The sequence below is a fragment of the Theropithecus gelada genome, chromosome 7a (genome assembly GCF_003255815.1).
Source record: "Theropithecus gelada isolate Dixy chromosome 7a, Tgel_1.0, whole genome shotgun sequence".
Classification (NCBI taxonomy): Eukaryota; Metazoa; Chordata; class Mammalia; order Primates; family Cercopithecidae; genus Theropithecus; species Theropithecus gelada.
In genome coordinates this window covers 1,152,978-1,175,536 of record NC_037674.1, presented here as the reverse complement: position 1 = coordinate 1,175,536, position 22,559 = coordinate 1,152,978, and the positions used below count along the sequence as shown (strand labels likewise).

General features: G+C 38.6%; 1 protein-coding gene across 1 annotated transcript in view; it reads left to right on the top strand.

Annotated features, from left to right (window-relative positions):
* The window catches only part of GABRG3 (gamma-aminobutyric acid type A receptor gamma3 subunit), a 557,527-nt gene extending 535,521 nt beyond the window's left edge, over positions 1 to 22,006 (top strand). Inside the window, exons 7-10 of the mRNA XM_025390323.1 lie at positions 8,875 to 9,027; positions 16,292 to 16,488; positions 16,788 to 16,847; positions 21,382 to 22,006. Of these exons, the coding sequence (XP_025246108.1) occupies positions 8,875 to 9,027; positions 16,292 to 16,488; positions 16,788 to 16,847; positions 21,382 to 21,663 (692 nt within the window). The 3' untranslated portion in view covers positions 21,664 to 22,006. The remainder of the gene's footprint in view (positions 1 to 8,874; positions 9,028 to 16,291; positions 16,489 to 16,787; positions 16,848 to 21,381) is intronic.
* Positions 22,007 to 22,559: the final 553 nt, after the last annotated feature.

Genomic DNA, 22,559 nt, shown 5'->3' with positions numbered 1-22,559 from the left:
ATGTTAGCCAGGATGCTCTCAATCTCCTGACCTCATGATCTGCCTGCCTTGGCCTCCCAAAGTGCTGGGATTACAGGCGTGAGCCACTGAGCCCGGCTGAATTCCCTCAGTTTTTATTTTTCTGAGAAAGTGTTTATGTCTGTTTCACTTTTGGAAAGTGTTTTTACTGAGTTTCATTGTGGGTTGACTTTTTTCTTTCAGAAACTTAAAGATTTCATTCCATTGTTTTCTTTCTTGCATGATTTCTGAAGAGAAGTCTTCTGTGAATCTTACCCTTTTGCTCCTCTGGTGGGGGGAAAAGCAAAAAACAAAAATGTATCTTTTTTTCCTTTGGCTGCTTCCAAAATGTTCCCTTTGTATCTGGTTTTCAACACTTAATATGATATACGTAGGTGGAGGTTTTTGTTTTTTGTTTGTTTTCTTTTGATTCTGGCTGATGTTTGAGCTTCTTGGATTTGTACTTTGGTGTCTGTCATTATTTTGCAAAATTCTTAGCCATTATTTCTTCAAATATATCGTTTTCTCTTCTTCTTTTTAGATTCAAATAATATGCATATTAGACAGTTCCTTATTTTTTTCACAGCTCTTGGTTTATCTGTCCCGATTTTTAAGCTCGTATTTCTCTTTGTGTTTTAGGTTGGATAATTTCTAGTCACATATAGTAAAGCTCACTGCGTCTTTCTTCGGCTGTGATAAGTTTACTAATGTGCCTATCAAAAGCATGCTTAACCTCTATTACTACATTTTTTATTTCTTGCACTTCCATTAGGTTCTTTCTTATAATTTCCATTGATCTGCTAATTTCCATTATGCTAATTTCCATTGATGAACCAAATCACCTGTTTGGTCTTGCATGTTGTCTATTTCTCCATTAGAGCCATTAACATATTAAATAATTATTTAAATACCCTCTTTCCTATCTCGTTCTGTTCTTAGTAATTATTTTGCCTTTCCAGGCTGCTATTTTTGGTTTTTGTATGTCCCATAATTTTATTTGGAAGCCAGACATGTTTTATAGAGTAGTAGATACTCAGATAAATTTTATGTATGCTTAGAAATAAGCATGCCTTTCATTTTGCTCTGCTTTTAGCGTGAGGGTTCTTGCTTATTTAGTTAGAAGTTAAGCCAGGTTTGAAGTTGACTATCTGCTTGACTGCAGGTCCTGTGGCTCAGTTTTGACTCTTCCCCTTGCACTCTTCCCAGGGAACATCTGTCTCTTGCGGTCACCACCTGGACTACACTGCTGTTTTCATTCTACGCTTGTTGCGTGTGGGTGGTTGGACCAAGGGAGGGTGAGATGTTATCAATGTTTGGAGTAAGGCTCAGTCTTAGGCATGATTTGTAAACCTAGTTTTTAGAGTGTGACCTTCACAAGTGTTCCTGTTCCTTCTCCAGATGTAATGCTGGGCCTCACGGTGCTGCCATCTCTCCCCAAGGGGTAGTGCGTGCATGATTTTCCAGTCGCACATGCACAGCTGCAGATTTCCACCATTTCCCTATTGCACCAGTTTTTGTTGCCCTTCTCCCTGTGTACTGAGACGTTTGCTTCGCAGGGGACACAGTGGCGTGGACGTGGGTGGAGTTCTCACAATGAGTTCTGTCATCCTCTCTCGGCAACCCCACAGGGAGGCTGTCTCAGGATTCTCCTTGATCCTCCCTTAGAAACATGGTGGTGTTTCTGGATGAGAAATTGGCAAGAGCATGAGAAACCCTTATCCCTGTGGCAACCAGACGCTTCATATTCTCATGCCACCCCAGACTCAGCATGTAGTGATTAGGTAGAAATTTCTAGCTGAATAAAGTTACTGAGCAACAACACAAGCAACACTTAAACATTCTGCGATGCAAAAACTGGGTTCAATTTTGTTCCCTAAAATAAACTGATTTTTGTCACCAATTTGGGAGCAGTTGTATTGAAACGATCGTTCCCTGGGTTCCAGGTGAACCCAGAATGCCTGTTGCCTGTTTCTTTCCAGTGAGGATGATGAGTTGGTGAAAACAGCCATCCTGGATCCTAATAAAAAGTCACGTCCCAGATAGTCCGAATTTTATCAACCAGACATTTCAACTAGTGAATGTTCTGGAAGTTCCTCTGCTTCACCTCTTAGATGGCAGTCACCATGTGTTGAACTTGGAATGAGAAGATGCAAGTTCAGATCCTGATTCTGCCACTTAGAAATAGTCCAAACTTAAGGCCAGGCATGGTGGCTCATGCCTGCAAACCCAGCACTTTGGGAGGCCAAGGCGAGCAGATCACGAGGTCAGGAGATCGAGAGCATCCTGGCTAACACGGTGAAACTCCATCTCTGCTTAAAAAAAAAAAAAAATACAAAAAAATTAGCCAGGCATGGTGGTGGGCCCCTGTAGTCCCAGCTACTCAGGAAGCTGAGGCAGGAGAATGGCATGGACCTGGGAGGCGGAGCTTGCCCTGAGCCGAGATCGCACCACTGCACTCCAGCCTGAGTGACAGTGCAAGACTCCATCTCAAAAAATAACAATAATAATAATAATAAAAATAAAAAATAAATGAAAGCCACATTACAAGTAGCTGTTCCAGAATCTAATCTGCTGATAATATTGTCAGGAACATGACGAACAGGCTTACTAATACTGAGGAATGCACTCAAACAGTGAATAGTAAGAAAACAAGACAGATGTGTAAATCAAACAGAGTGCCCACAAACACATAATTAATGTTTGTGAGACGAGGAAAAGAATAAAGCAAATAGAACAAAATATTTCAAGGCCGTATTGGAAAAAAAAAAAAAGTCCTGAAATGAAGGAAGACATGAATCTGCCAACCAGGTCCCAGGAAAACAGGACATGAGACACATGTTAATACAGTTATAACAAATCAGGAAGAAAAAAAAAAACCACGAACTTAAATATAAATGTAATTTTAATTTAATTTAAATATATCATCCATAGCAACAGAAATATACATGTATCAAGAACTAAATCTAACAAAAGACTTGCCAGAGCTTTATGGAAGTAATTCAACATTTCATTGAAGGATATTCAAATCGAAATAGATAAAACTTGACGATGACAAATACTTTTTCTTCTTAACTGCTGTACTTTCAGGTAGCTACACTGATTATCTAAATAAATGAGGATGCATAATTTATTCCAATCAAAATACCAACAGTGTTTGTGAAAAATTTTCAAACAGATTCTACAATTTTTATGGAAGCACAAAGACCCAAGAAAAGCCAAGGCATCCATGGAGAAGAATACAAAGATTGGCAGCTTCTCTGCTTGTGACCAGTGCTATTATATTAGTTTTCCATTTCAGTTTAACAAATTGCCACAAACTCAGTAGTTTAAAACAAAACACATTTATGACCCTGTAATTTCTATGAATTAGGTGTGGCTTGGCTGGGAACTTTGCTTAGGCTCTTAGGGCTGCAATTAAGGAGTTGGCTGAGCTTCAGTCTCATCTGGAGACTTGACTGTGGAAGAATCAAATTTCCAAACTCAAGTTGTTGACAGAATTATTATTTGCAGCTGTAGAGACCAGAGGACAGTCTCTCTCTTCATGAAAGGCTCAGTCTTTCTTTTAACATCTTTCGCCTGATTAAGTCAGGGTCCCCCAGGATAATCTTTCTTTGATTAACTTGAAATCAACAGATTTTTGGGTCTTAATTACATTTGCAAAATTTATTCATCTTTGCCGTATAAAGAAATTCAATCAAGGGAGTTGATCCATTAAGTGAAACCAAATCAGGTTTTGCCCACACTCACGAGGAGGGAACGATACGACTGTATGACTAACTGGGGGTCACTTTAGCCTGTGTCTGCCACGGTTATGCTGATTAAGTCAGTGTGGTTATGTGTCGGAATTAAAACACACGCACAGATTCGTACAGATACGAACACACAAATAAAAGAGAGGTGGCCCTGCGGATGACCAGAGGTCACAATAAATGATGGTACAGCCACTAATCATGGAATTCAGAGAACTTGAATTGGAGAAGTAGTAATTGCATAGAAGGGAAACCGGAAGAAAAGCAAAACTTGTATAAGGAAACTTGATGGTCCTGGGTTAAGGAACAAATTCTCAAGAATGACACAAATGGTATGAATGGTAAAATAAAAGGTTGATAAATTTAATTTCCCTAAAATGAGAAACTTCTTTTTAAATGTTTCTTAATTTTTTTTTTGAGACAGAGTTTTGCTCTCATTGCCCAGGCTGGAATAGAGTGGCACTATCTCGGCTCACTGCAACCTCTGCCTCCCAGGTTCAAGAGATTCTCCTGCCTCAGCCTCCCAAGTAGCTGGGATTACAGGCGTCCACCACCACACCCAACTAACTTTTTGTATTTTTAGTAGAGATGGGGTTTCACCACATTGGCCAGGTGGGTTTTGAACTGCTGACCTCGGGTGATCCACCCAACTCGGCTTTCCAAATTGCTGGAATTACAGGCTTGAGTCACCGTGACCGGCTGGAACTTCTTTTTATAAATAAATGTAATAAAGAGAAGAAAAAGACAAGTTACCTCAGGGTGAACTTGAAGAATAAGATGGAGAACATTAGGCTTTTTGACTGAGCATTGCTTGTTAATCTCTAGGCCTCAGGTGGCTTTTCAAAGAGTATTAAGCTTAGGCAATTTTGAAAGGAAACCAGGCTGGGTGTATCTGTAATGGGCGGAGGAAGAGATGGCCATGAGAAGGAGAGGAGATGGAGGGAAATAACAACATTTAAAGGAGACTCAAAGGATGTTTTTGGTGCCAGAGATGCGATAAAGAAATGTGGTATCTATGACATGAGTTAAGAATGGTTTTGAAATAGTATATATCCTCTGAGGATAATGCTGGGGTAAATTACAAAAGATTCACCTAGTCTGTGGAGGAGTTGGAGTATTGAAAATATCTATATGAACTTCCAAACTTACCGATTAAATGGGATGATAAATTCAGGTGGGAACATCTTTAGAGCTCATATATTAGAAATACATTCTGTAAAGGGTTTTCCTTTTTTTAATTTTCTGTGAAGATTTCTTCCTGAAACACAATTGGACTTTTAAAGCACAAGATACTATGTTGCTAGCAAATTCCAAAACAGAAACCTAGAATTTAAAAATTGTAAATTTGCTTATATATTTGGTAATTTACTAATGTGGCTCACAAGACGTTATCTAGCAGCTGGTTAGCATTTTCAGAAAAAAAAAAAAATAACACCCCTACCAACTTCCTTTTTCAATAATAAATTATCTACCTAATGATTCATTAAAATAATAATTTTACAAACAAAGTTTAGTAAAATAAAAAGGTCTTTAAATGTACCATGTCCTTTGATTTTACAAGAAACTAATTGTGTGAAGTGTGAATAAAGAATAATTTTATGTTCTCTGAGAAACATGGAAATATACTTCAATATAGAGTCATTAAATGATATGACAAAGAAAATTTGTACATTTACTTCCTTTGGTGTTTCCAAGCCAGATTTCCTCTGTTGTCCCTACCCGTCAACCTGTCTTTCTTCTGGGGATAAAGCCCCATCTTCGGGGAACTGCTCCTCCTTCCACAGCCAACCTGGGAGCTGCCATGGTCTTACCTGAACCTGCCTTAGTTGAAGTCGATGTGTCCAAGATGGGCAGCGACCTAACCTAAGCCAATACAATCTTCTACACCATGGGTTTTATTTATCTGATTCTGACCTGTCTGAAATTGACCCTCTCAGAGGCTTTCTGAGAATGTGAACTTGGAATCACTGAGAGCAAATAAATGCATGTCAGTCTCTCTCTGGTGGTGGGAACTACCAGATATGGAACTTACTAACTCTGAAATAAATGAATAAATAAGGAAATAGAAAAGCTGCAACTAGTCCACTGTGGTGTTTCAAAACATCATCCCGGGGCAAATTGTATTTCTACGTTTAATGCTAAAAAGCAATTATTGAGAATGGATTGCTGCCTAATGAAATAAATAAAACAAGTATTTGGGATTGGAAATAACTAGCTTCAGGTCCTGCCTTTCCTCTGAATATGCGCCGAGGAAGGAGTCATCTTCATGGGTCATTCTGCCGCCTCCTCCATCACTGACAGCATAGTGCACACCTCCCAGCACTGGGACTTTGACTGGTGCCGCCTCCTCCATCGTTGCCAGCATGGTGCACTCCTCCAGTCATGCTCCCAGCACTGGGATTTTGACTGGTGCCACCTCCTCCATCATTCCCAGTATCTTGCACACCTCCATATTGTGCACACCTCCACTCATGCACCCAGCACTGGGACTTTCACTGGTGCTGCTGCCTCCCTCCTGCAAAGCACCCATGTCTGGGAAAGGCAGAGCCTCAGTAGGATGCCCATGGATGCCCAGGTAGACTTCTGAACTAGGCAAGGGAGTGTGCTGAGGACAGGCATGGGGAGCCCCTCTCACCCCAGGCAGGGAGAAAGCAGGTGGATCTGCTGTAATAAATTGTGCGTCTTGTCTGGAGTTGTTTTCTGTTTATCTTGTCAGTAATCTGCAATGGTGATAATTGAAATTATTCAACTCTTTGGATGTTCCGTTTGGACTGTGCATAACTCCTAGGGTGATTTATTATGCTTTGTTTTTCTGTATATTAGCTTGTTTGTTTATTCCTCTAGGGTTTTGATTGCAATTTTATGCAAAAAATTAATAGGCATTAAGAATCACACATAATTCAAATCACATTTCCTTAGGAAATGATGTAATTTTGGCATTCACATTACTTTAAAATATATACTTGTGCTCTTTTACTGCTTCAGGCTAATCATCATAATTCCTTTGTACTGAAATACTAATTTGTTTAAATTTTTAAATGTTTCTTGGTAAATGGTATCAAAGTTGATGTTTCTATCAACAACTCTAAATATTGCCACAACAGAATATTTCATCCTGCAAAAAATTCTAATTTATTGGAAGCATAGTTTTCATCTGAGCCCAATACCGTCTCCCTATCAATCTTTTAAGTAAAAACTGAACTTCGGGCTGGGCGTGGTGGCTCACGCCTATAATCCCAGCATTTTGGGAGGCCGAGGCAGGTGGATTACCTGAGGTCAGGAGTTCAAGACCAGCCTGGCCAACATAGTGAAACCCCACCTCTACTAAAAATACAACAACAAAAAAAAAGAATTAGCCAGACGTGGTGGCACATGCCTGTAGTCCCAGCTACTTGGGAGGCTGAGGCAAGAGAATTGCTTGAACCTGGGAGGCAGAGGTTGCAGTGAGCCAAGATTGCACCATTTTCACTCTAGCCTGGGTGACAAGAGTGAAACTCTGTCTAAAAAAAAAAAAAAAAAAAAAAAAAAAAAAAAAAAAAAAAAGGACTTCAGTGATAGTCTTTTCATTCAGCAAATATTAATTAATTTATTATGGTTAGCCAACACTGGTAAACAAGAGAGACATATTCTACAAACCAACCAGTTTATTGGTTTTAAGATAGATATTGTATCAGTAATTTTAGAAACAAATCCATCAATTTATGGGAAGATGTCAGGGAAGAGTTCCTGGGGCACTAATAGATTTTTAAGCTTAATGAGTGAATAGGAACTATATAGATGTTGGGGAAAGAAAAAAAAAGAGCATATATGCTGATGGGAAGGGATTCAGAGGCATGTGGGGAAGGGTTTTGGCAAGTCTGAGGGCCTGGGCAGACCACATGCCAAGAGTGTAAAGAGCACAGGGCAAGGAGTGTCTAATGCAGAATGATGTGGACCACATGAAAATGTCAGAGTTGTACAAGGGCAGCTAATAAGGAGAAGGCTAAAATGATACTTGTGTTTTAGAAAGTTCCCTTTGACGGCAGTAGGTAGAATGATTTAGAGCCAGAAGGACTGCTCATTAGGAGACAAGCTTGGATCTATGGGCAGAAGGTGGTAGCTTGGACTAGATGGGGAAATGATTTGAGAGCAGTGGATCAGATAGAACCATTGAGAAGAGAAAAGGAGGAGTCAGAGGTGGCTTTTTGGTTTCCTCCTTGAACAAGTGAGAGACAGACCTGAAAGAAGAGCAGTATTGGCATGGGGAAGGTGATAGTTCAGTTCTGGACATGGTGGATTTCAGGCACTGGATGGCTGAATCCAGCAGGCTAAAGGGGTGGAGGATTCAAATGGGGAGGATGAGGATGAGGAGATAATCTCGGCAAGAGCTGGCCTAGACAAGAATGAATGGAGATGCTTTGGGGACAAAATGTACAATGTTAAGCATGCACCCTCTTTCAAGCCCCTAGGGGGTCTTATGGAATCTCCAATAACATCTACATTGCTCCCAACTTCTTTATGGTGTGGCTCTGCTTTGGTAGAAGAGAGTGGAATGTTAGGAAAGGATCACTTCTGTTTGTTTCTGGGTTGGCACAACTTAAATCCTGGAGTTACAAAAGGATAAGATAAATATACATACATTAAGTAAAACAAAGTGCAAAGTTGATAAGCAAAACTTAATGGTATAAATAAATAAAAATATCAAATGGTTACACAAGTTTATGTAAGATATGATAGCTTTGTTATTAATTGGAAAAGCATCCCTTAAAATAACCCTGGGTCTCTTTGAGGGTTGAGTTTACCTATTACTCTTGAATTTAATCATACAACCTATGGAAGGACTCAAGCAATGATAGCTCATCAAGTCATGGCCTGTCATGGAAAAGATATGCATGTGTTTTCACTGTATCCATGAGTATGTTCGTTTTGTGCCCTTTACACTGACCGATTAAATGCCTGGTACAGCCATGGATACTATGAAAATTAAATTTAAGAAAACCAGAATTTTGACCATTTCTTGATTTGATATTGTTGTAGTTATGCATTTTTATCCAAGTCATTCATTTAACAAAATAAATTATAAAATTATTTTCCTGAATTATTTTTGATCCATCAAAGTTGTCTTATTTTTGGCAATATTTTATTACAGGTGATTATGTTGTCATGACTATATATTTTGAATTGAGTAGAAGAATGGGATACTTCACTATTCAGACATACATTCCCTGTATACTGACTGTGGTTTTATCCTGGGTGTCATTTTGGATCAAAAAAGATGCTACACCAGCAAGAACAGCATTAGGTGAGTTTCAAAAACTCTCTTCCATAAATTTGCATAATTTTAATATAGAAGCATTCATAAAATGCCTTCAATGTAAAAAACTATTTAAATGTGAATGATCTAATTTGAGGGTTACTTGAACTGTGCTTAGACTTTTCTCTTAAGAAGCCAAGTGAGGCTATTCTTTCTCACGATGGGATTCTATGTGTGCTACATAAATCAAGATGGGGTAGGAGATTCAGAGTAAATAAATTGTGATAGTATCCTGTATCACAGGCTGATATGATCACCAAAACATAGGCACATCCCAGAACCTGTCAACTCAAAAGTCCCCCTACATTAATGTCAGGAAGCAGAATTTACCACACACCTCTGAGGACTGAGGACATAATATTGGTAAAAACAGTTTATCAATAATTGAAGCTCTGCTTATATATAGCAACTTTACCAGCAAACGAGAAAATGATCATTTTTTTTCAGCTGTAAGCCACACACTAAAACTCAGTCTTTTCATGAATTTTTCTCTGGTTCCCAAAGTCTTCTTAATAAAACACTAACTTTCAGTAGTTTTAGAACTGTGCAACATATATTATGTCAGTTTTTCTTTCTGACAGGAAACTTTCAATGTTTTGATTTTTTGAAGACAGGTAATATATAAGACTGAATATACAGATTGTTTCCCCCAAAAAAAATTCCTATAGCAAAGAGGAAGCTGCCTCAATTTCAAATCTCTGCAACATCTTTCATATCTGCATTGTTATTTCTCTGTGTTTTTTTTTTTAATTTGTGTGTTCAAGAACAAAGCACTGGGCCTGGGTAGACCAGAGGCCAAGAGATTAATTAGCCTGTAATATCCTCTACCTATACTAGTTTTGCATGCTTATAGAAAATACATGATAGAACTGTAGGCAAATCAACACAGATTTTGTGACTAACCCTTGGGGTTATGGCTTCATGGTTACATGTATTAGATGTCACTGTACATAAGATATCTAAAGATAAACTTCAAAGTGATATAATATATAACTATGTTTGTACAACTTGAGACTATGAAAATCCTACAGAGAATAGTTGTTCTGGGCTCAAGATACAGAAGCTAGAATTTCACAGTGCAGTCAGATAATAAATTTATAGCCAGAAGAACTGAGGAACTTTATTTAATAAGATGGTTAGTGTCTAGTTGAGACACCAAAAAGTCTGTGCCTAGAAGTAAAGGGGGTACTCTAAATGTCATTTGATGAAGCTTGAACCAAGCAATAACAAGATCAAGGAGAACCTGTCATAAGAATTCAAAGGGCTTCTTAAAAAGATAATATCATGCAGACTCTTTAAATTATAAGGAGTTATAATAAGAACTTATTAGACACTCTAAGATGTAGAAAAATGTGACCCATGATTACAAAGAAAGAAGGATTAATAAAAAGCAAAGAGAAATCTAATGCTGACTCAGTAGGCATGGACTTTAACAATAGCTATTATAACAATGTCTGAGGACTTAAAGGACAATATGATTTTAATTAATGAACAGATGAGTCATCTCATCACAGAAAGTATACAAAAAGAAATTCTAGAATGAAATATATAATATCTTGATTGAAAAATTCACTAAACTTAAGAGCAGATTGAAGATGGCAGAAATAAAAGGTTATATAAAATTGAAGACCATCAGATGAAAATTATGTAATCTGAAGAACAAGGGAATAAAAAGATTAAAAGAAAGAATGTACCAGTGATCTGTGGTACAATACGAATATGTATAACAAAACTATAAGTGACTATAACTGAGGCGATAGTTAAAATCAGAATAATAAGAAAAAAAGAATGAGGAAAAATATTTTTGAAAAAATGTGGTTAAGAAATTCCAATGTTTGGTGAAAAATACCAGCCTACAAATTCAAACAGCTTAGTGAGATACAAGCAGGAGAAATACAAAGAAAAGTATCATAGTCTAAATGATGACAATCAAAAATAAAGGTAATACTTGCAAGTAGATAAACAAAAATGTCCTGTCGTATGTGGAGGAGCAAAAATATGACTAACTGATTCTTCATATGCAATAATGGAAACCAGAAGATATTTAATTGCTGGCTTTAAAGTATTGAAATTCTATATCCAGAGAAAATGTACTTCAAAAATTTCATCAGAATGAAGTTTTTTTAGATAAACAAAATCTGTGTTAATTTGTCACAGAAAATCTAAAACCATAGTAAAAATTCTAAAACAAACTAATTAGGTAATAGAAATAATAAACAGAAAAATGGATTTATAAGAAGTAATGAAAAACATCAGAAATGGTAAGCATGTGGTGAAATTTTAAAAAACTAGTTTTCTATTTTTATTCTTTCAATTAAAGTCAAAATAATAACAATGCAAGATGAGACTTATGACATAAGAAAAAATAAAATATAGGCCATAAATAGCAATGAGGTTAGGGGACATATGGAACCATGTTCCTATGTGGTACAAAAACGAGTGAAGTAATACTAAAAAAATTCTAAGTAGATATGTTAAGAAATCTTATTGTAATCTGTTGAAAAAATATGAAAATATAATAAAAGGCATAGCTAAGAATTCAACATAGAAATAAGTAAGAGCATATAATAATAATAAAAGGGTAAATTCAACAGAGAGACAAGACTTTCATAAATGCACCCGTACCTAGTATTACAGCTTCATATTAAAATAAACAAAAACTGAGAAGAGGATAAATTTTAAAAATCAATCACAGTTTAATATTTAAATATACTTCTATCAGCAGTGTACACAAACAAGCACATTTGTCCACTTATTTAAGTGATTAAACCAGTCAACAACCAAAAAGCCAGTAAAGGAATGGAGGAGCTGAACAATATCAATGTCTTTGAGCTACTGGATATTATAGAACTCTAAACCTAATAATTACATCATGAAAGTGAATTTCAATATCCACCTCCTGCCATACACAAAAATTTACTTAAAATGGATTATACTAAAATGGTAAAACTAGAAATGTTAAATTTCTAGAAAAATGTTAGGATTATAATGTTAGATTAGATCAAGATTTCTCAGATCAGAAAGTGAATCTTAGGTTAGGAAAACTTTGAAACATTTCTCACATGAGAATAAACCTGAATAGATATTTCATGTTGTTAGATAATATGAAACATCCTGAAGATCCATTGGTTATGTAAAATAAATACATTTTTCCAATGGATAGCATCTTTCTCCTCTTATGCATTTGATGTGCAGAAATTTTAATTTCTTTTATTAATCTTTATATTAATGTTTTTGTTCTAAATATGTTGTAAGTATGGCTACTTTAAAGATTTTCTGTGTAATATTTTAGTCTGATAAAATAATACAAGAAATGTCCAGCATACAGTAAAATATCATTCATCATATCAAAAAGAAAATGCCAGTATCAAGATGACACAGTTGTTGGAATTATCTGATTAGGATTTTAACATATCAGTCATAAATGTGCTTCAATGAGCAAATGCACACATGCTTCAACTAAATGAAAAAATAGAAAAGCTCCACAAAGAAATAGAGGATATAAAGAAGAACTCAGTGGAATTTTTAGCACTGAAAAATACAACGCCAAAATGAAAAGCTCACTGGATATGCTTAACAAAAGAAGAAAAGACAGAGGAAAGAATCAGTGAACCGTGAGACAGAACAACAAAAATTAACCAATCTGAGCAACAGAGAGGAAATATATTGAAAATAATAATCAACTGAGTTTAGGGATATCTCCAAATGTTGACATATGTTAGAGAGGGAAATGATCCAACATTTGTGTTATTGAAGTTCCAGAAAAAGAGAAATAGAATGAGGCTAAAAAAAAGTATTCAAAGAAACAATGGATAAAAAATACTCAAATTTGCCAAAAGGCATAAATCTAGAGATCCAAGAAGCTGAATTAATCCCAAATAGGTTAAATCCAAAGAATGTTAGGTAAAGACACATCATAATCAAACTCTTAAAAACTGAAGAAAAATTATTGAGAGTAGCAAAGAAACATGTCGCCTTGCCTATAAAAAAAAAAAAAGTTGGATAACAATGGATTCTTATCCAAACTATGGACGCAAGAAGGAAGTGGCACAGCATTTTTTAATGCTGAATAGAAAGAACAGTCAACCCAGAATTCTATACCGAATGAGAGTATCTTTTAAGAATAAAGGAGAAATTCATTCTCATGCGAAGAAGAACAAAGAGAATTTGTCACTAACAGATGTCCCCTAAAATAATGGCTAATGGAATTTCTTGAAATAGAAAATGATAAGAGAAGAATTTTTAACAAAAGAAAGGAAGAAAAAAACACAAAAAGTGAAAATGTGGGTAAGTAAAATGGACTTTCCTTTGCCTTTTGAGTTTTCTAAATTACTTATAATGGTTGAAGCAAAAAATCATAATGCTACTTGATGTAATTATTAAACTAATTAAAGGAAATATTTAAGACAATTATATTAAAATCAAGGAAGAGTAAGGGAAAATAAGGTTTCTACATTTCATTCAAACTGGTAAAATGTTAAATATGATAAATTATGTATTTGTAATACTGGAGGAATCACTAAAAAGGCCACAAAGAGTGATGTGCCTCAAAAACACTGTAGATAAAGCAAAATAAAATTATAAAATATGTTGAGATAACCCATATGAAGGCAGGAAAAAGAAAACAAGATATTATAAAGGAACAAACAAACAGGAAACACAATATAATTACATCTTAATATTAATAATTACTTTCAATGTAAATTGCTGGAACATACCAGAGAAAAAAACAGAAGTTAGCAGAGAGGATTAAAAAAATAAAGCATGACCCAGCTACAATGTGTCTCCAAGAAAGTCACTTGAAATAGGATGATATTGTTACACTGACATGAATGTTCATGTAATCACCAAGAACTGGACACAACCAAAATATCCCTCAACAAGTGAATGGCTAACGAAACTATGGAACACCCAAGCCATGATATCAGCAGTAGGAAAGAACAAACTATTAATGCAGCAGCGGTTAAATGTGTCAATGGCATTGTGCTGAGTGAAAAAAAAAAGCCAATGTCAAAAAGTGTTATTATAGTTTGTGTTTAAATTAGGAGGTTTACTTCTGACTGTGGTAAGATGCCAGCATTTATATTCACTCATCCCTCCAAGGTCAAGAAGAAAGTTTTTCTAGGATTCTGTGAGACCAGGATCATCCCCAAAGCATCCTATATGTAATAGACTCAGCTGAGATAACCTTCCTGAACTCCCTTGGGCTTTCCCCGAAGAGGAAGTCATGCCAACAGGTGTTTGTGCAGAGCACCCTTCTTTACTAGGTAGCTTAGACCCCTGAACTAAATAGAAATGCCTAAGCTTTATTTTTCTTCAGGGTGTATAGTTTCAGGGTGGGTGTGGAAGTGGGGAGGATAAAGCACACGGCCACTGTCTACCTCTGGAATACAGGCCACTCATGAAAACTGATGGACAAGGTCTATGGAAATTGCAGACGCAAACAATTTGTATTTCTATTGAAATAGAAACTAAGATTTTGAACTTCTTAGACATGATGTCATCACATTTTTAAAAGTTGAATTGGATGTTTATTAAAGGAGGATAATGGCTTCCAGCTTCATCCATGTCCCTGCAGAGGACATGACCTCATTCTTTTTTATGGTTGCATAGTATTCCCTGGGGGAGAACATTAGGGAAAACAGCTAATGCATGCTGGGCTTAATACCTAGATGACGGGTTGATAGGTGCAGCAAATCACCATGGCACACGTTTATCTATCTAATAAACATGCACATTCTGCACATGTACCCTGGAACTTAAAAAATATAAATAAAATAATTTTTTCAAAAGATCTTTTTCCATAAAACTACATCTGATGTAAGTATAGACTTTTCCGGTTTACATAGCATTTTTACATGAAATTTTACCATCTATATTAAAGAGTACCTAGCATTCTGTTTTCACTGCACAAGTTAAGGAAACTGATTCAAGATGGTAAGTGGCTTCTCATGGTCAAACGCTGAGAAGGCCCAGAGCAAGGCGGAGGGCTTGGACTTCCAGGTGATATTCTTTACACCTCAACAAGCTGTCCACCCTGTGCTTTGAGACTCATTCTCCACCTGGCCCTGGCAGAACCGCCTTGAGCAGGTGCAGGGAGGAACTAAACAGAGGCTGTAATGCTGCAACAAAGGTGTAAAGTAATGTGTCCTCATCTGTCCTGTGTACCTATTCTCTGACTAGTACTGCGATGCAGATATTTTACTGTATTCCCATTGAGCTACAGAGGTGGTGACTATTAAAATTCAGATTCCTGTGATTCAGGGGTTCATGAATCTGGGGTCACTAACCTGCCCTGTCTAGTAGTTCTGACAGGTCCTGATTTCTTGGGGAGTTCACCCACGGGAGAGTCAGTCTTAGCCTGTTTCACATGATAATCGCTCTTCTTCATTTTATTCTTATGTTCAACAGTCTATGTCTTTTTTCACGTTTTCCCTTCTAAGCCATCCATCTCATGTGTGTCTGTGTCTCTTTTCTGAATGTTTTCCACAATATTTGATTAAACATCCAGTGTTGACCCATGCATATGAAATAGTCGAAGTCAAACCAACATTGAGTGTTACCAATTAATTGATTCATTTGATGTAAAGCATTCATTTAAATGCCTCAAATGTGCTAGCGTCTGTGCTGGGGGACAGGCAAAGACAAGTAAGGGACTGTTTTTGTCTTAAAGACCACACTATCTAGGAGACAGATACGTAAAGACATATGTGATTCCCTGTGATAATGAAAACAAACAAAAAAAAAGCTGCGATACGTAGAAGGTACAGGGATACTGCAGACGTGCATGTTGTCAGCTCTGCCGGGAGGACAAGAGTGGAGCTGGGTCTTCAAGAATAGTGAGGGTTTTCAAACTGGGGAGGTGAGGAGAAGAAAGAAATGAAAGGATTTAGCTGCACAGAAGTGTGAGATGTGGAACAGCAGGGAATAGATAGGACTGCAAAAAGAGCATCGATGTTAAAAATTGCTTAAAAGGCAAAATGTCCAACAATGAGAGAATTACTGAATAAATTGAAAGGTGTTCACTTGATTCAGGCACTTTAGTGTTATTGTGAAGACTCTAATCAGACATTTCATGGAAACATTGCTTATGAAATTGTGTGGACATTAAAATTCAAAGTAACATTACATGAGGTATGCAGCATCAGATTCCTGTAAGGCAGCCGTGCTGGGTGGAGGGATGTGGGTGACGGTCTGGGATTGCTGTTGCATGCTGCATCCTTTCACAACATGCTACCTGTCCCCTGTGCAGGCATCACCACGGTGCTGACCATGACCACCCTGAGCACCATCGCCAGGAAGTCCTTGCCACGCGTGTCCTACGTGACCGCCATGGACCTCTTTGTGACCGTGTGCTTCCTGTTTGTCTTCGCCGCACTGATGGAGTATGCCACCCTCAACTACTATTCCAGCTGTAGAAAACCAACCACCACGAAGAAGACGACATCGGTGAGCTGCAGTAGCAAAGGTTCTCTGGGAGGTAATGGGGACGCTGTTTGAGATGAGTGTGTGCCTAAATGCAGTTGTATTCCTAAGGATCGTATAAAGCATGATATACATACCCAATTCAACCAGACTTTTCCAAACCAGACGGGATTCTGAAGATGTGAATGTGACTCTAAGAGCTCTCTTGTGTCACCTACCGGTGATGTGGTTTGGTTTAGTCATACCCTAAAGGTTGCTCTTGAGTGATTTTGGATGCAAATGTTCATGACAGTTTCCTAGTTATTTTTCTTCTTTTCTTGTAGTTACTACATTCAGATTCCTCAAGATGGATTCCTGAGCGAATAAGCCTACAAGCCCCCTCCGTATGTATAGCATTGCAGGTGTCAGTATTTCTGAGAACTTTCACTAAACATTGCATTTGAAAGGTAGATTGCTGTTGATGCATGCATGTATTGAAGACCAAGGAGTGATGCACATGCTGGCTTCAAAAATGTGTTTAGTATTAGGTTAAAAATCCAACTCTGACAAGTTGGAAATTAGAGGAGAAAAGTAATCATAATCCTTCTACATGGGGATTAGTGTATGGCATATATAGTTCTTTTTTAGCCATTCAAATAATATATGTTCATGCATTTTAGCAAAACTGAATTATGATCTTTATATTGTTTTATAGCCTCTTTGATAACTCAAAAATAGGTACTTACATGTACTTAAGTTTTGTGCCACAAATATTATAGGATCATTGTAATGATCATATCCTACGTTCATGATTGATGCACAGGCAGTCTTGGCAGGACACTGACTGGGCTTATCCACGTTTTTCACTTGCATTTACGTTCTTATCATTACCAATTTGTATTTACCTGTGACGATTTACTTGGTTATAAATTCCTAGGAGCAGAACGTTTGGGCAGAGGGGTTGCATGGTCTTTGGTCTTTGCCAAATGGTGCTCCACCAGCTCCATCAGCAATGCCAGACACCTCATCCTGAACTTTCCGAGCATTCAGTTTGATAGTCAAGCAGGAAAATGAGCTCTGCAAACTTTTCTCACTGGCATTTATTTGACTATTGACAATATTGTTACTTGTTTATTTTTGATTTGCATTTCTATTTTCGTGAATTGCTTTTGAATTTTTTAAACTTTTATTAGTATTTTAAAGTACAAATCTGACAGTGGTATATATGTTACATATTCTATAAATTGTATTTTATAAAATATATAATTTAGTCACATATAGAATATATTCATGATATTGTTTGTCATGTAGTTTTTATTTCAACTTGAATTGGCAACATTGCCACTCTCCTATTTTGTGCCTTTTTCTGTGTGTGTCATTTTGTTTCCTGTGGTCAAATCCGTCACTGTTTTCTTTTCTAGTTTCTGCTTCTTGTGTTCTGCTTTGGAAGGTCCTTCCTCCCCTCAAAATGACGACCCCCTCACTTTCTTTTGAGCACTATGTGTTCTCTGTGCTTTCATGTATCAACTCACTTTATTCTCATAACAAACCTTTCTACAAATCAGAAAATTGAAGTGTGGATAAATTAAGCCCTGTAAATATTGACCAAGGTTTGACAATTTAAAAACAAATTTGTTACATTTAACTATTAACAAGTCTGAATTTCTTTTGGCTAGAGATAAGAATGTAGCTTTATTGAAAAATCCAAGAAACATATTTTTAAATTAATGAAGCGAACTACAACTTTTATCATATAACAACTTTTATTTACAATCATGACTTTTATTCCTTTATACATATGTATACTAATTACAATTTACTAATTACATCAAATGTTTCAAACCCACCCATACGCTGCAGGTGGTTTGCTACTTGCTAATTGAGACCTCATATGCAGCGCACTTCCAGCCCGTTGTCAGGAGACTACATAGTTATCTGCACTCTGCAAGTGTGGATCATGATAGTTCTTCCAAAACGTTTGTGGGCAAATCACTGTTACAGCTTCAGGAAGCCACAGCGAACATACAGATTTTGCCAGCAAATGCTTCCAAATGGCGTGGGACCAAAACAGAGGGCAGAGGGGAAGGGTGCAATCATCACACATAGCCAGGACCTGGGTGTTGAAAGGAGGAAATATTGACATCTTTAGTACAGAAGTGATGTTGCCAAAAAAAGAAAAAAATCCTTTAACACACAGAGAAAAAGATATCACAAAATGAACAGAAAAAATATTTTTAAAGAAAAAGTTGGAAAGTTTAATGACCTTAAAGAAAGTACAAAGAAAAATAATTCACAGACAGAAAGGGTGCCAGGCCTGGTGAGAAGACACAACCAGAGACCTGCAGCAAGAATAATGCTAAGCCAAAGAAAAAGCAAGTCTGTCCTCTGCTGAGTGAGAACTGTCATCTTCCCAACTGTATTCTGAAAGGTCAGTCTGCAAGCCGTATGCTAGTGAAGGAGCCTCCATTACCAACACGAAGCAGCAGTGATGGGGGACAGGGGCAGGCTCTGTGAACAGTCACATGTGTGGCTTGGGGTGAGCCGTTCCAGTTGCTCAGTTCCCCTTTCCTAACGTGTCAAATGCAAGGCTGAGGAACTCCACGTGTGCCCAGGAAGCACGGTGCTCCGTGACACTTACAGGGCTGTGCTACACACACAGACAAAAGAGGAGGGAGTCAGGGACCCAGCTAGGCCAAGGAGGACTTGGGGGAATTGTTAATTAAAATCTCTATCTTGGACATCGTTTGAAATTTTCATGACTAATGAGACGGAGGCAGGTAAAGAAGTTCTTAAGCTATTTAGGGCTCTTAACATCTTACATTTTGCTTCAACCTTATAAAATGGAATTTGTTTCATTTCAAAGCAGTGAACTATGAAGACATAATGAAAACCATTTTTAATATTGTAAATATGATCTCTAGGTGTTTTTTGGTTCCCTAAATGAAGTGAAATGGAGGTTTCTCTTCTCCAGAAACCATCCTGCTGCCCTGCCTGTGGCCTCCAAGGGTTGCCCTTTAGATCTCTGGTGAGCCATCCCCTCATCAGCAGAGCCTTCTGCCTCCCGGTCTGAGCCAGAATCTTGCTGTGGGGCTGCCCTGCCTTGTGACGACCAGGCTTCTCCTCTCTCGTCTCCGGTAGCCCCCAGTCCCATCCACACAGCAAGAGACTACATAGAGGAATGGGGTTGAAGCAATGAGTGGATGAATGTCTGGCTGATCACTGTCAAAGTACACGTGTAGGAAACTTTTATTGCAATTGTTTGTTCATAACGGCAGATATTTCCACTGGAGCTTGTCAAAAAGAGGCAGATCCCTTCAATGCAGTGGGATAGAGGCAGGGAATTGCTATGTTTTAGCAAACCCCTGGTGATGTTTACACCTACTCGGGACAAAGAGCATTAACCTAGAAGAGACGTGTCCACATGAGGCCCATAGAGACAGCGGGACTTTTATTTCTGCCTGTTCATCAGGATTGCGGAGGAGGAGGAGGGTGGGCAGCCGCACCATGAGGCCCCACTGGTAGCAGAAGGAGGTGGCCGCATGTGAGGAGCAAGCAACGCCCTGTGAACGTGTGGTCCAGGCCATCCTGCTTTAGGTCTGTCCGCACACACAGATGCTTCCCATGGACAAGAGCGCACCAAAGGCTGCAAGAACCGACTCTGAGTGACCGACCGACACTTTCACCTGTCTCCAGTTTATGACCCCACGATTATGAGCATGTCCAATCAAACTGAGGCCCAAAAGCAGGAGGGAAGCAGTACCATGTCTTCGTGTAATCGTATTTTGGGGTGAAAGTATAAGAGGTTGTCACGATGCTTTCTAATGAATTCCAAATGGCCTCTGTCCCAGCAGTGTGCCACACCCAGGCAAAGGCCCTCGCCAGGAAGCCCACTGAGAAGGGTTCCCTCTCCTCCTCCTCCTCGGCATCAGTCTCCATGGCTGCCAGTGGCATATGCCCATCTCCGATCCACCAGCACAGATAAACCAAAGCAGACAGGCAAACATGCTGTTTAGTTCTCTTCCATTCTTCAGTCCAGTTTAGAAACGGATCCCCTTAACGGAATTCAATGTAGTGCACACGTCGTCGTTTTTCAGGAGACCTCAGCCTCTGTCTGAAGAACTGACAAGTCTATTTGCAGCCATGTCTCAGGGTTAGGAATGATTCTTCTCATTGAGGAGTGAAGAGTATGTTGTTCTCTCTCCTTTATCTGCCCCATTTGGACTTTTCCATGTCAGGAGAAGGGCTTGGGAGGTAGAAAAGAAAGCATTGTAGGTGGGCACATTTTTGGTTATGCTTCTTAAGATGGTAAGCAGTATCCAGCCCCCTCACACTGAAAGCCCACTTTCACCAGAATCACATGGGACATGAAGATCCTCTCATCATTCCTGCACGTCATACCTTTTACTATTCACTAATTGGAAAAAAAGTAACCTATTTGTCCCTCCCCACTTCAGTATACGTACTGTTTCACATATAAGGGATAAATATATAATACGTCCATACTTACTACAAATCCACAGAAAAGTAGGCAGAATAGGGACTTCAAATGACTAATACACATTTTAAAATATGCTTAACCTTCTTCATTAATAATCCGGGAAACACAAGATTTGAAACTGCAATGCAATTTTCCTTGCATTAGAATTGAAGACGGGGGTCTCCTCTCTCGGCTTTTGAGCCCCTCTCCCTCTGTCTCTGTACAGGGAAGCTTCTTCCTTACTTCTTGCCTATTAAACTCTCTGCTCCTTAAAACCAAAAAAAAAAAAAAAAAAAGGGAGCGAGTCTCTCCAGCACTGGGGGGAGTGTGAGGGATGGGCAGGCCCACTCATCCTCTTTATCTGTAGGAGACAGATGTGATACGAACCGATTGCTTCACACACCTCAGGGTGTTTTTATTGCATTTTACGATGGTTGTTGTGTCATTCTTGTTGCCTGCAGAACTATTCCCTCCTGGACATGAGGCCGCCGCCACCTGCGATGACCACGTTGAACAATTCCGTTTACTGGCAGGAATTTGAAGATACCTGTGTCTATGAGTGTCTGGATGGCAAAGACTGTCAGAGCTTCTTCTGCTGCTACGAAGAATGTAAATCAGGATCCTGGAGAAAAGGGCGTATTCACATAGACATCTTGGAGCTGGACTCGTACTCCCGGGTCTTTTTCCCCACGTCCTTCCTGCTCTTTAACCTGGTCTACTGGGTTGGATACCTGTATCTCTAAGCGTTGCTCATGGTGAAGAGTGGAGAGCATTTGGTACACACTCGACCTTCCGTCGCCCCCAGACCAGTAGTGACCAATCGGGAGCAGCAAGGAAGGACACTGCTCAGTGTATCTTATTATAAATGACCTTTCAGCAACACAGGAAGTACCCGGCAAAGGTTTCTATTATGTATTTTACACACACACACACACACACACACACGCTAATTGAGTTTTAAAGTAATATTCTTGCTGATCCCTACTGAATTGTAGCTTGGTGTTGTTTCTGAATGGTTTATGGATATTGGAAGCAGCTGCTGATTACCCTTGCCAAGAAATCTGTAAAACGTGCAAGTGAATGTCTAAGATGCTCTCTCAGGCCCCTAGTCCTTCTGTATCTTTCCTTCGCAGCCCTGGGTGTAGTAGCGCTCATGAGTGTTGAATCACCCCTGGCCGAGACCCACTCCTGCTGGCTCAGCCTGGGCTCTCTGTGCTCCAGTGTGAACAGCAGCGGGTTCCAACCCCAGTCTCCTTTCTCTGTGGCCTCTCTGGTTCCAGCACCATTGCCGTTAGCTGGCACCCCTTTACCTAATAACCTCGTTCTAGGCCTGGGGAGAGTACACTCGCATTGTCCACGGTTTCCATTGGAGGTGAAAATAAGATTTTCAAAATGCTCATGTTGTTGGGGTCAAAGATGACTATCTCTGAACATCAGAAGGTTATTACTTTAATCCAACTTACTGAGAGTCAACAATATTTGAACCTTGGGTTCTTGGACTAGTTCAACATTTCACCTTAAGAGCTGTTTTTAACTAGACCGAGGCTCAACCCAAGTACGTGCCCAGCTTATGTTACATTATTATAGGTTCAGTAATTGTCTTCATTTTGCAAAGGTGTACAGTGAACACAACCTGTTA